The 12,841-nt window shown below is 48.5% G+C and overlaps 1 protein-coding gene across 4 annotated transcripts in view; it reads right to left on the bottom strand.

Moving 5' to 3' along the window:
* Window positions 1–837: 837 nt before the first annotated feature.
* The window catches only part of LOC102545949 (deoxyguanosine kinase, mitochondrial), a 30,765-nt gene continuing 18,761 nt past the window's right edge, over window positions 838–12,841 (bottom strand). For 3 of the 4 annotated variants that reach the window (XM_006219003.4, XM_031685077.2, XM_072937513.1), the window contains 5 exons: window positions 11,498–11,685; window positions 7,878–8,025; window positions 2,262–2,377; window positions 1,520–1,619; window positions 838–1,091 (listed from right to left, as the gene is read on the bottom strand). In XM_006219003.4, the coding sequence (XP_006219065.1) occupies window positions 1,053–1,091; window positions 1,520–1,619; window positions 2,262–2,377; window positions 7,878–8,025; window positions 11,498–11,685 (591 nt within the window). In that variant the 3' untranslated portion in view covers window positions 838–1,052. Of the gene's footprint in view, window positions 1,092–1,519; window positions 1,620–2,261; window positions 2,378–7,877; window positions 8,026–11,497; window positions 11,686–12,270; window positions 12,415–12,841 lie in introns of all 4 variants that reach the window. The other variant, XM_031685076.2, reaches the window with a different exon arrangement.

The raw sequence follows: 12,841 nt of genomic DNA, 5'->3' as shown, positions 1-12,841 counted from the left end.
AAAATTTTTAAAAGTAGGATAAAGAAATGCCATGCTATTTCAAAACATCACACGTTTGTTAGAAACCAATCGCACATGCGTTTTCCCAAGCAGAAAGGAAAACACAAGTTTCTGTCTTCTGGGACACACGGGGTCCCGAGCGCATTCATTCTCCCGCGGGCCTGCGCAACTGTCAAGGGCTCACTCAGTGCAGGAATTCCCATCCCGGTGAATCATGGGCCCGCAGGCTTCTGGCATGGAAGCACCTGAATTCTATACAGCCGTGAATTTTTCTAACAATAAACTGTCCTTGAAATACCACACAAAATATTATTTTCTTTCTGTCCAGCAGAGACAGATTCGCTCCGTGATCAGAAACTAACTCATGGGGTGAGGTGTTTGGGGCAGGCCAGAGGGCCAGGTGACCAAACCCCGAGTGTCAGATGCCGGACTTCTGAGCTCCTGATTTGTTCTCTCCCTGCCTCCCTTTCTCTTGTCCAGGTTCTTCAGCCCCAGGACGAAGGTCCAAATCCCCACCCCAACCCCCATTCCAAGAGCGCTGGGTGGGAAGAGATAAAGGCACCTCCTGGCTCTGGGGCTCCCATCTGAGTGTCGTCCTCCCCCGACTCCTGAGCCACTTTACTTCCCTTTTTCACGTCCAAGGTGGAGCTTGGTTGGGGGTCCTGGAAGCAATTCCTGCCCTGCCATGTCAGAGGGAACCAGTGAACACACAGGGAAGGATTCCAAAAGAAAAAAAGCAGAGACTTTTCTCAAGTGAAAATGGCCAGCCTAGAGGGGAGTTCACAGCAAGCACCAATAGACACTCGCTGAAATGAATGAACAAGTGGATTAGCAAGATAACCAACACTCAGACTGTAAGAAGTCCTTGAAATACAAAAGAAGATGGGGCTGGGTCTAAGGATGACAGAAACACAGCTGCACTAGGCGCTGCCGCTGACAACCGCTGAGGGCGCTCTGGGGGTAAACGGACATGGGAGTGCGGGTGGGAAGGTGGGTGACTCTGTATCCGTCTGGCTTCAGAAAGTCAGAGAGCCCAGGTCACAACTAGAACATCATGGTATTGGTTCCAGATTCTCTACAAAGGTGTCTACCTGTGGGAAAGAGAAAACCCATGAGTTAAACCTCACATTTCCAGGAGATTATACCCGTAATGCGCGCGTTGCCAAGCCCGTGAGTTTTTGTGGGGAAGGGAAAGTGGGTATGGACAGGAAATGTCACCCGCCCAGGGCCACACAGTATCAAGGCGCAGAGCTGGAGAAGCCAGCGGTCTCACTTCCCTAGTTCCAGAACGCCTTCGAGGAGGAGTTAGCAGGAAAGTGCACCGTACAAGTCAAGTGTTTAACAATTACTAGCCCCTAACACGCCACAGAATAGGGGTTCCATCAGTCATGTATACGAGGTCCCACAGGCTTCGGAGTGTGGGGTGACTTTGAGGTGCAGAGCACCAGACCCATACTGGAGTCTGAAGCGGTAAAAGTGCAATAAAGGAAAACCACCAGAAAGCAGGCATCTTTCCCACCCTCTTCATGAGCTCTTCTTGTTTGGTTACTTCTTCAGAAAAATCATCATTGACGTCCAACACCAGCACTGGAATGTTGAGCAGGGCCTCAGAGTGGAGCCTGGAAGAAGTGGGAACATTCAGGGAACAGGAAAAAAGACGGCAAGTTTCACATACTCACCAAGTCTTACTAACTCAGAGGAGAGATCTAAGGTCACACGGCTTCCCAATGAAATTTCACGTAAACAGCAGTTTAAAAAAAGAATTCAATAAAGTTGGATGGAAAGATGAGGCTGAGATTTCGCTTTAGTCTTGAGACTTCTACTGAAGGTCAGAGCCCCAGACATTTTAAGCGGACAGCACACCAAGGCTGGGGGGAGAAGGGGCCGAAACTAGGAATGTCAACTTAGTAAACTGACAATGTCTAAAATTTTTCAGCCCTTCACCCTGAGCCAACGAGGTCATCATCACTGGTCACCATGTTCCATCCAAAAGGACGTCAAAAAATGAAAAAGCTGGAGAAACAGAATCTAACAAAAGGTTTCTTGGAATATCTAGATTACATCTAATTTTAAATTTCTAATTCGGATAATGCTTGACAATTTCAATGCATTCTGAACATGCTTGTGGGGCTGCTATGTTGAACTTCCTGTATTGTAAAGACTGGCGGCAGGGAAGCAAGGGGCCAGAGGGACAGGGGCGCAGGACTGCAGGGAGGCAGGGAGGCAGGCCTCTGTCCGCTGCCGCTCTCTTTGCCACTTACGGGGTTGTCTTGTGGACAAGCCAGGCTTCGTGTTGACCATGAAGCTGCTCGAGATAGGCCAGCTCAATTCCCTTCTCCTCCTCCCTGGCCCTCCGGCGCAGTCTCTTCAAGCAAACCTGGAAGACAATCCCCAGGCTCTGCTGAGCTCACTGCTGATCTCGGCTGTGACAGTGCAGTCTGGGGCTCTCAGACGCACTCGCCATGTCTATCCTGGGCTCTCTCGGCTATGACTTGTTTCTGCAGCCTTGTGTCCTTATTCAATCACAGGTTAGTGGCAAACATCATCCAGCCGGGGAACCTGGAGTTACCCTTCTTTTCCCTCCTCCCAACCACATCCAGGAAGTCACCGGGCTCTCTTTACTCTCTCCAGTTGGTTCTCTCCATGCCTCTCTCTCACCTCTGCCCCGGTCAGACCCTCGTCACGTCACCGGGGCAGGGGCAGAGCCTTCAGGCTCTCTGCCTCCTGCAGTGTACGGAAAGAGCAGCGGCCTTAAGGTCAGAAAGTCCAGGGTGAAATCCCCGTCTTCACCAGGAGCCTCCTCCTCAGCCTCCACTCAAACCCAAGGAGGCTGTGAGGACTCACAGGGGGAGGCATGTCAGGTTCCCAGCAAAAGCTGTTCTTTGTTCCCAGTTTTTCCACTCAGTCTGCCCTCCATATACTGCAATATACAGTCGTCCCTCAGGATCTGTGAAGGGGAGGGCTCCAGGACCCCCTGCAGATACCTAACTCCAAGGCTGCTCAAGTGGCTTATAGGTGTAAAATGGTCGCCAGCTCTCCCCGTCAGCGGGGTCTGCACCTGCGAGCACGGAGGGCTGACTGTCATGGTCTTACTCTCCTCGCTTAGAACACTTTCCAGGGTCCTTACTGCCCACAGTTCAAGAAGTCTGAGTAACTTCACACTGACGGTAGAGTAAGTAATCTGAAACATCTCTTTCACATCACATCATATCACTCACTCTGGGGCAGAATGCAAAACCTACGTAGGTCAAAAGTAAAGGAAGTTAAAAAAAAACAACAGAGGTTTCAGACTAACTCTCCATCCCCCACTGCTTCCAGAGTGTGCATAATTCCACTCTGCCTTCATCTGATGGGAGAGTTTGAAGCACAGTGTCACCTTCTCCTTCACTGGTCACACAGGACATTCTCGGAGTCTGGCCACCTCTCCTAAATCCCTACTCTCAACTTCCTCAGCTCCTCCCCTGGACTCACTGCTTCAGCCAGATCTGACCTTCTGCCTACAGTGCAGACCAAGCTCTTTCGAATCTCAAAATTTTTGTTCTATGCATGTGTTTTGCCAGAATTACCCGCCTTCCTCCCTTCTGCCCGGGAAACGCCCCGTTATTCAACGTGATCCGTCCTGGGAAGAACAGGTAGCCGCGCCCACTGATTTCAGACTTCTCTCTTTCAAACACTTAAACCTCATCTCCACGTGTACAATATTCACAAAGGTACAGACTGCTGTTTCCCTCTCATCTCATCTTTCCTCAAAGGGAAGAAAGTTATGTAAACACATTTCATTTACGATCTGATGTCCAACTTTTCAAACTGGTCAACACAGATCTAACAGGTTAGTACTTCCAGCATGCCCTTTACACCTCTTTCCCCTGAATCAAGAATTGTTGTAAAACGTAGATATGTCCTTGCCCTAGGGACTCTGTAATTCAGTCAGGTAACAAGTAAAACGAAATACGCAAACCAGCAGATCAAGCGCTAAGCTGCGAGGCTTAGATTAAGCGCAGCGGGCCAGATAAGGGAGGCAGCAGTTGGGCTCCGGCAGTCAGAGAGGCGCGTCCTGGAGGAGGCGGGGGCTCCCCCTTCATCTCTGGTCTCCGCTTACTTAGCACCGCTCTGAGAGCCGGGGCGCTGTGCGAGCCCCGGACAAACGCAGACCGCCAGTGGCACTTCAGCTGAGTCGGAGGATGGCGGGAGGTCTACTCGGGGTGCTCTGAGGGCGTAGTGCCAGAGGCGGGCCACAGTCCGTCCTGCTCAGGGCTTAGTGTGGGGCCTGGCAGAGGACGCGGTGGATAAGTATTCGTCGCACGTGTTCACTGAACGCTTTCACTTCTGAGCCAGTCTATCTGCATTTACCCGGTGCTCCTACGTCCACCGTTTACGTTTTACATTCCTTCACGCGGAACCGCCTCTCTTTCCTCCTGTCTTCCTGCCGGACACCCTCATCCTCGCTGCTGACTGCAGCCAGACATCGCTTCTCGTTTCCTTCCCTCCCCCATCACACAGCTCTACTCCACTGGCTTCCGGCTCCTCAGTCCTCCACCCACGATGACCGACAGTAGTGACTTGCTGTGCACTTTCAGAAACGTTTTATGCATGTGCACTTTCTTACCCCAGCCTCGCTTTCTAAAACACACACCTAAAAGGGGTCCTATCGCTCCGTTGTTTTGTTGTTATGGATCACTATAGTACTTTCTAATCCTTTCTCATGACTTTAGGCTTTAACAGGGCATAGATGGAGCATCATATATTCAGCCGGTCCCTACTGATGACCTCGTGGGTTGTTTGCAATAACTTGCTATTACAACCAACGCTGCCTTGCACATGAGCCACAGTGCCGCGTGGGAGCGTATTTACGGAGTAAATTCCAAGGAGCATGATTAATAAATAGGGCAAAGGTCTGTACACTTGCTAGTACAGACTGCCACACCGCCTGCCTCCTTAGAGGCTAACCAAGTCACATTCCCGCCTGCAAGGCAGCTTCAGGATTTCTAAACACAGCAAAGCTATCTAATTTTCCTCTCTGAGAAAAACATCATTGGCATTAATGAAAATGTGTATTTTTAAAAATGTGACTTTATGTTTTCAAGTAGATACAAGGGCAGAGCTATTCTTTTTATAAAAGCTATAATTATTCATTCACTGCTGGCAGGCAAACATTGATGCTAAAGTCTCTCCTGTTAAAATAGGTAACATTTCCCTTTGCACTATTAATTGGCTTAACAGAGCAAACTTTTCTTCTTCCCCAGAAGTCTAGGCAAATTTCTATTTTGAGCATTTGGCATGATTCTTGCTTTATTGATATGGTTACAAGAAGTTCTATTTTTCACAAAATCCTGTACAAACAGTGCTTTATTCTGGTCCCGCTTTACCTCAGTCCTCAGGGGAAGACACACCTGAATGTGACTAGGAAAGACAGAGCATCTGGCCACGGCAGGGGAGGGGCCCTTCTGTCAACCCGCCCCTTCACTTACTGGCCCCACCCCCTTGAAGAGCTGCCGTGCGGACTGCGTGGAGTCAGAGACAGCAACTGGACAGTGACTGCTGGTGGCTCTGGCCCCTGTGCCTCCCGAGCCCCACACCCAGGTGCCACTTGTCCCCAGGCCCTTCCCGCATGCTGTCTCCATGTCGCAAACACGGCCTGGCTCTTGGCGGCACATTGGCCAGCTACACTCTCTTGTCCTGATTCCACGGGGCACGGAGGCCCAGCCACTTCTTTTCTGATTTTTCAATTGTTGGTTCGCTTGTTTTTTACAGTTTAGGGAAGAGCAGGTGGGAAGGAGCAAAAGGCCCACCTCAGGCCCACCTCCTGCGCACCAAACCCAGCATCTCCTAGGGCTCTGCGCCGGTGGCGGAGCACCTGCACGGCTTCCCACGGGGAGATGTTGCCACTTCTGCTCTGCCCTCTTGGATCTCACAGAAGACATCGGCGGTAACTTCAAGGGATGGGCATCGGCATCCCTGGGCTCCTGGCTCTAACGGCATCAAAACAGCACCCAAATCTCCATGCAGTCACCAGATGAATACATTTTTTTCTACCATTAAATTACAATACTCCCTCAACCCTTATTCTTCCCCAGCTGGAAGACCTCAATTAGTCTCTCCAAACAGGTGGATCAGTCAGACCATAATAGTAATCACTACCACCACTGTCATCACCACTGTCCCTTCTCACAAAGCCATTCTGAGTACACACAGAGGTCAGGAAGACTTTCTTGCTTTCCTTACGGGTCCCAGCGTCCCAGCAGGTTAGGTCAGGTTAGGAACCAGGAAGAGGCTCAGCCAGTCCTCTTGATTCTTCTCCTAAGGCTTACCCCTTCAACCTACCGTTGTTTTCAACTATTTTACTGGAAACCTGTCACCTCTTCAATATCCAGCCACAGTCTTCACCCAGTTCAAGTCCACGGGGCTCTTACTCATCCCTGGTCCAGGCCATGAGCCCTCCTGGAGCCCAGGACTTTCCTCTCACCCTGAACCCTACACTCAGCTACTTCAAACCATCGTCTCTGGCAGGGCTCTCCTTTTCCCCCTAATCACTGACACCAATCCCCACCTCTACAGTTCAGTCACCTCCAAAACTGGCCTTGTCTATTCCTGCTCCCAGGCAACGAAGCTACTCCAAGAGTCATAAATAAGAGACCCAGCCAGACTCAACTTAGTTCTTCTCACAGAAGGTTCTCAGCCCTCTGGCTTCATCGAATGTCTACTGGAGTTTCACTGTAAACCTCAGACCCTGCTTATGTCTGTGGAAGCTCTTTATTTCCTTCCATGATCTAGCTTCTGCCCCACAATCTTCATAAACTCCTGACACAAAGAGCCCCAATATCTGGCCCCAGGCACACTCAGGGCCCCTTGCCGGGCTGCCACCTTCCTGAGGTCAGGCCTTCTGTGAGGTCATCTCCTCTCTGGCTCCTGTGAGCTGGTGCCATGGGGACTCTGCCAGTATTTTCTGACCCTGCTCAATCTGCTCACAGGCATCCTCCTGTCCATAGGGCTCAGTCCTGTCTCCAAAAACCAATGGTCTCTCTAGCCTGAACAGAGTTTTCCCTCCTAAGATTATGTGGTGTAGCTGGCATTTGACTGTACATCAGATGTATGTCTCACAAGCTGAGAGCAACACAATCCTCAAAAAAATGCCCCCACCTTGACTCAGAGTCCCACTCCAGAAGAGCCCTTAGAGATCACTAGTCTGAGACACTTGACTCGACAGACAAGCGCCCCTCCAGGGGAAGGGCTCCCAGCAGCTGCCCACGGTCACTGCCTGCTAGCAGAGCCAAGCACCACTGCCACCTCCAGTCCTCAGTGCTCTGCCATAACCTCACCCTGCAGTGTGCTGGGCCGGCTCCACGGGCCAAGCCAGAGGGCCATGGGATGCAACTTCCGTGGTGCATCTCGCTTTAGCAGTGGCATCCTCAAAGGTCAGAGGGAGACTCTATGTTAGGGCAGTAACAGGATGAGGTGTGGATACCCTCCTTTTCTTCCTCCTGACATGCTACTCAGGAAACCATCAAGACCACCACCGACTCTGATGACTCGTTAGAGGGAAGGAAACGCTGAGGCAACTGGCTACAGGTTAGCTGGTCAGAGGGTCCAACCTGCAAACTGGGTGATAAAGATAATGCCCAGCTTCCTCTGTGTGGTTCCTACTTCAAGAGGGACACTTTCTATGCACGGTCAATTGCTTTAGCCCTCTGCTGCAGAAAGCCAGTGGGAAAAGGGTGCCTACGCTAGAATGGGGGGGGGGGTGTGCTCACCCACTGCACACCGTGCTCCAGGGCACAGCCACGATCGAATTTTTCCAACTGGAAAATCAGGGGCTTGGAGAACATCACCTCTGAAGTTTCATATGACCCTGAAGTCCAAGGCTTTCGATTCTGTGTTACCTGGGGAGTAGCCTGGAGGTAGATGAAGCCATGCAATCCGAGCCGACTGGCAAACTCCTGCAGGAGAAAAGAATGCCAGTCCTGATAGATATGCCATTCCATGTCACTGAGGGAACCGTTCTCAAAAAGATTCTTTGCAAAGATATACCTGGTTGGAAATGTAAGTGGGATGGGGGAAGGCAGGAAGAATGGAAAATGGAATGAAAGACAAAAGAGAGAAGAAAAAAATCAATAACCGACTTGTTCATGTCTGTCCAAACCACTTAACCTTTCTAGCTCATCAATTTTTCCCCCCTTTTTCTTTTTTAATTGACATATAGTTGGCTCTTAACCTTTCTAGCTCCTCACCAAACTTGAAGAAATCTGAATTCTTCACCTATGTCTTTCCCTCCTTGCTCAACACTAAGATGAGAACAGCATTCAGACTACTAGGGGCCAAAATCACAGCTCTCCGGATGGATGAATCCACTGGAAGAAAAGGGGCGCTGAAGGAGAACGTCACTGGTCGCTAACAATTTCCCCTGCTGGATATCAGTCAAAACAGACATTAAGTGGTGCACGTCAACTCGAACTTCTGAGATTTCCTTATTATTATAGTAAGTAAGCCCCCGAACAAAAAAAACCAATCTAGTATAAATCATCTACCACTTCTAATTTAAGGACTTAAGGCTTCCATGCTTCCGGGCTGCTGAGCCATCCTCCTGTCTCACTGAGAAGTGGGGAAGGAACTATGTATAAGCGGTGTCAGCCACGGAGCAAGAAGCGCGTCTTCTCCTGACTGCAGCATTACTGAGGAAGCAGACCCTCCTCCAAAGCAAGCTCGGCTGGGCTCGTGCTTCCTCTCCTGCTGAGCTTCTAATCCAGACACAAGAGAGCTAACTCTAAAAAGCAAAGTGGCTTCCCGCCTTGCTTACTTCCACAACTGAAGGAGCATGTGGTAAACAGGACAGCAGCGCCAGCTAGAACCCACTGCTTCAGGAGGGTCACCTCTGCTTTCAAACCTCAGGCATCTTGATACAAAACGCAATTTACATCTTTTGAACAATGAATTCTGGTTTCTAAGGCAACGCTCAGCAACTGGCCACTTGTGGGAAAATGAAATTCAGAAACCTTGTGTGTGAACGGCTCAGGGAAGCACACACCACAAGGCTGCGAGTGTTGTGATAAGAGAATGGGTTGCAGAGGCACATTCCTGAGTCAGATCCTGGCTTCCAAAGTCACTAGCTGTGTCACCACGAGCAAGTCATCAGCCCGTTTCTTCCTCTGAACAAAGAGAGAAGAAACACCCCAGAGTTGTGAGGACTGTCCCTAATACTGACAAGGTGCTCACAAGAGTGACTGACACACAGGACTCAAGACACTGTAGCTGTTATGATAACTACTTCATTGCCAGGCTATGTAGGGAGTAACCTGGGAGCCCCAGAAGCCGACCCTCCCAGTCTGGAATGGTTTAGCGAGAGTCTAGGTGAAGGCAACCGAAAAAGGAGGTGACTCTTTTTTTTCCCCCTGAAACGAGCTCTCAGTTATTGACTACTTACAGTACAGTGATTCCGTATCTTAGCTGGTAATCAAAGACGGTTACGTATTAAGTGAGAGAAGGCACAATCTCTCTTCCAGATATCAAGAGGTTACTTTTCTAATTCAGTTTCTGAAAAATGTTTTCAGCTTCTTTACAGGTAACATGGAAACTAAGATCTTACCAAGAGAAAGTAAATACCTATTAATAAGCCCCGTTAAAAAAAGGGCTCTCGCCTGTTTTGAGGATGAGCCCTATTTCTCCCATGCTGCTGGTGACGGGGGCAGAGAGGGACTAGAAGGGCGTGGTGCTGCCGCTGAGGGGAGGGAACCACTGCAGCACAGGAGAACCAGCTCGAGGACCTCGGTGTCGGGGGTCCCTGCTCTAAAATAAAACTACATGCTACTGTTTCTCTGAACTCAAACAGAAAAGGCTGAGATTTCTTCCTCCTGTCATCCACTCTCCCAAACAACCCAGCTTCCTCCTCCTTTGGAACACCTGTGACACAGCCTCAGGGTTCCCTGTTAGACTAAAGTCACCGTGAAGGCAGAGACTGGGTCTGCTTTGCTGACCTCTGGAGCCTGAACACAGGCAGCATTCAGTGAGAATCTATGCTGAGCAAATGAACAAATGAATAAATTTTTAAATGAGTGGAAAGGCTTTAAATTATCATCATGGATTAGAATGTGTAATTAGTTATCCTCTCTGTCTCAAAAATGCCCCCTCTGAAAAAAAATATAGGATGTTGTAGATCCTTATAGTGCAATCCTCATCTCCTCCTTTACAAGTACATGTTAAGATCTTGCAACTTCTAAACAAAATATTTCTATCTCTGAGGGGTCTCGCATGTGCCTGCCTCACTAAAGGGCTGGAAATCAAAAGACTGATGGTGACCGCTTCCAAGCAACCCACATAGTTATACACAATGCATCTTCCTAATCCGAGAGGCGCGGTTTGGGAGAAGGGAGAGGAATGTAGGTAGCAGTATGGCCAACAGTCAAAAAAGAACCCAAATCTACAGCCGAACCATTTATAATTCATATATTTAGCTTTTAAAAAGAGCCGTCTCTCTCTTGGAGTCCAGAGAGAAGGAAGCCTCGCCTGGAGGGGTTGTTCTTATTTCTGGAATGGTTTTTAAGTAATGTTTAAAAAAATCACAAAACACTGACAAATGTACCCTCAGTTTTTCCCTCCAGGAGGCTTTATGGGAGCACTCACAAGTAGAACTAGTTTGTCTAATTTGGAATTACATGGATAACCAATCTAGTGTCCTCAGAAGTGAATGGACAATACAAATGTAGCATCTTCTATTTTGATAACTCAGAGGGGCTTAAGATAGACCATCGTGCTTTAAGCCACCATTTCACTGACACAGGTCATTCATGGCCTTCAGATAAAAAACCCCCCAGCAATGTCCAGGTCAAGGCACCCTTACTTCACCTCCGAGTGGTGTAAACACAAGTCACAGCCTGGTCATGTGGCAGACCAGGAATCCCAGAGCCCAGAGGGACTAGCTCCTCTAGAACAGACGGGCTTAGCTCCCCAGCTAGCTGCGAGCCTTGACTGGCAGCGACTCCAGGGGGGGTGGTCCAGCTCAGGGCAAATGTGCAATTCCTACTCAGGAATCCTTTCTCGAAGAATAAAAAAAGGAAAAACATATTTCTCCTACCATTTTAAGAACACAAATTTTAATTCCGTCTGCTTTTTTCTCAAAGGTGATCACCAACCACCGATTCATTTGGTTTGCTTGAAGATACTCTGCTACTTAAGTGTCTATTCTGTGCCTTTTAGCATGTAATGGTTACACTAGGTAGCTACCAGCCTGCTTCGACGTTGGAAAAGAATAAGGAAACATAATCAGTGTCAATATGAGAAATTAAGTGCATTCAGTTTATGAGAAACACAATTTCCTTTCCTGACATATATGGGAACTCTGTGAAATTTGTAAGTCCGAACAAATCTATATAGTGCTGTCTTTAAAAAGAAGGCAATTTTCCCAAGTATAATTTTCAATGAGCAGAGCAGTGCAGGGTCTGAGCGAGAGGAGAAAGCATGCAGGGCTGAGCACGGAGCCCGTGACTGGCGTGGGGTCTCAGGGTCTTACCTGTCACTGTACACAGACCTCTCAAAGATCTGTACCGCCTTGTTGGCCTCTAAGAGTTTCTCAGGTAAGGGCTCCAACTGTACTTTCAGGCGGCTCATAAAAGAAAATGTCTGGAATGTGTAGGACCATCGTGCCGGCTTCTGGTACATCATATCCAGCAAGTTTCCGAGATTTGGAGTTGTGCCGGCCTAGAGGCAAATTACAAGATGGAGAATTTCCTAGAAGGCATGAACCACCTCCAATCCCCACCCCCACAGGTGTGATAACCAGTGAGAGAAGCTATTATAAAAGTTTCCGTCCACTAAAAAGATACAATCACACCCCTTAGCTTAGTCAAAAATACATCATCAAGGAAGAGATCTTCCTACCTTATTAGACAAGACTCTGACAGAGGGAAATGGCACACCACCGTCAATATACCAGAGAGACCAGAGGGAGAACCACACAAAGGTTAGCACAGTCACTGACTGAAGGGCTTGCAGAGCAGGTCGGAGGAGGGGCTGACAACCAACAGCCTTCTAAACCTCTCCTTGGAGCAGAGCACTCTGTTGCTTCTCTTCTGAGCTTCCATTTGTGGCTATTTCTTTTTCAAACTTCAACCCAGACAAGAGAGTAACATTATTTGAAAATCAAACCAACCAAATAGAGTGCTCTCTCTCTTACAGCAAGGCTATAATTTGTTAAGCAAACAAACAAATGAACAGACAAAAACAAACAAATCTCTCCTCCTGGATTCTGGAGACTTTACGAAAGGCATCTGAAAACCCACTTACTCAGCAGCTGCAGGTGGGAACATGTGTAAGATACTCAGGAACCCTGGGTTCTTCCCCTGGGCTCTGCCACTGACTCAGTGCAAAAGTGAGTTCTGAGCAAAGCATTTTGGATCTGCATTCATTCAGTCACCATTAACTGAAGGCCTGTGTGGAGGAGACACTACATGAGCTAGGTGCTATAAGGGGTACAGAAAACAAAAAATAAGATTTATCTCAATGTTCACTGTGCTCTGTTATCTCATTTAATCTGCAAAAACAGCTTCATGAGGTAGGTACTATGGTTACGCACATTTTCTTGAGAATATCCTCTCAGAAAGGCTAAGTAACTTACTTGTCCAAGGTTTCATGGTGAGTAAGTGTCCAGTGGACACTCAAACCTGGCTTCCTCTAACTTCTTTATTCTAATACTTCTCCATATTAAGGTGAGCGAGACATGGCTCCCAAACGCAAGGAGCTCATAATGCAAAAGGAGAGGGGTGACAAAGATACAGACAGCTAGACTATAAAGCAGAACACAGCACGAAGGGGTGATCATGTATGGTGGAGGGAATCTGAGAAAGTTTCTGGGAAA

Source organism: Vicugna pacos, chromosome 15 (assembly GCF_048564905.1).
Source record: "Vicugna pacos chromosome 15, VicPac4, whole genome shotgun sequence".
Classification (NCBI taxonomy): Eukaryota; Metazoa; Chordata; class Mammalia; order Artiodactyla; family Camelidae; genus Vicugna; species Vicugna pacos.
Note: the sequence above shows the minus strand (reverse complement) of the source record. Positions and strands in the feature narration are given on the sequence as shown.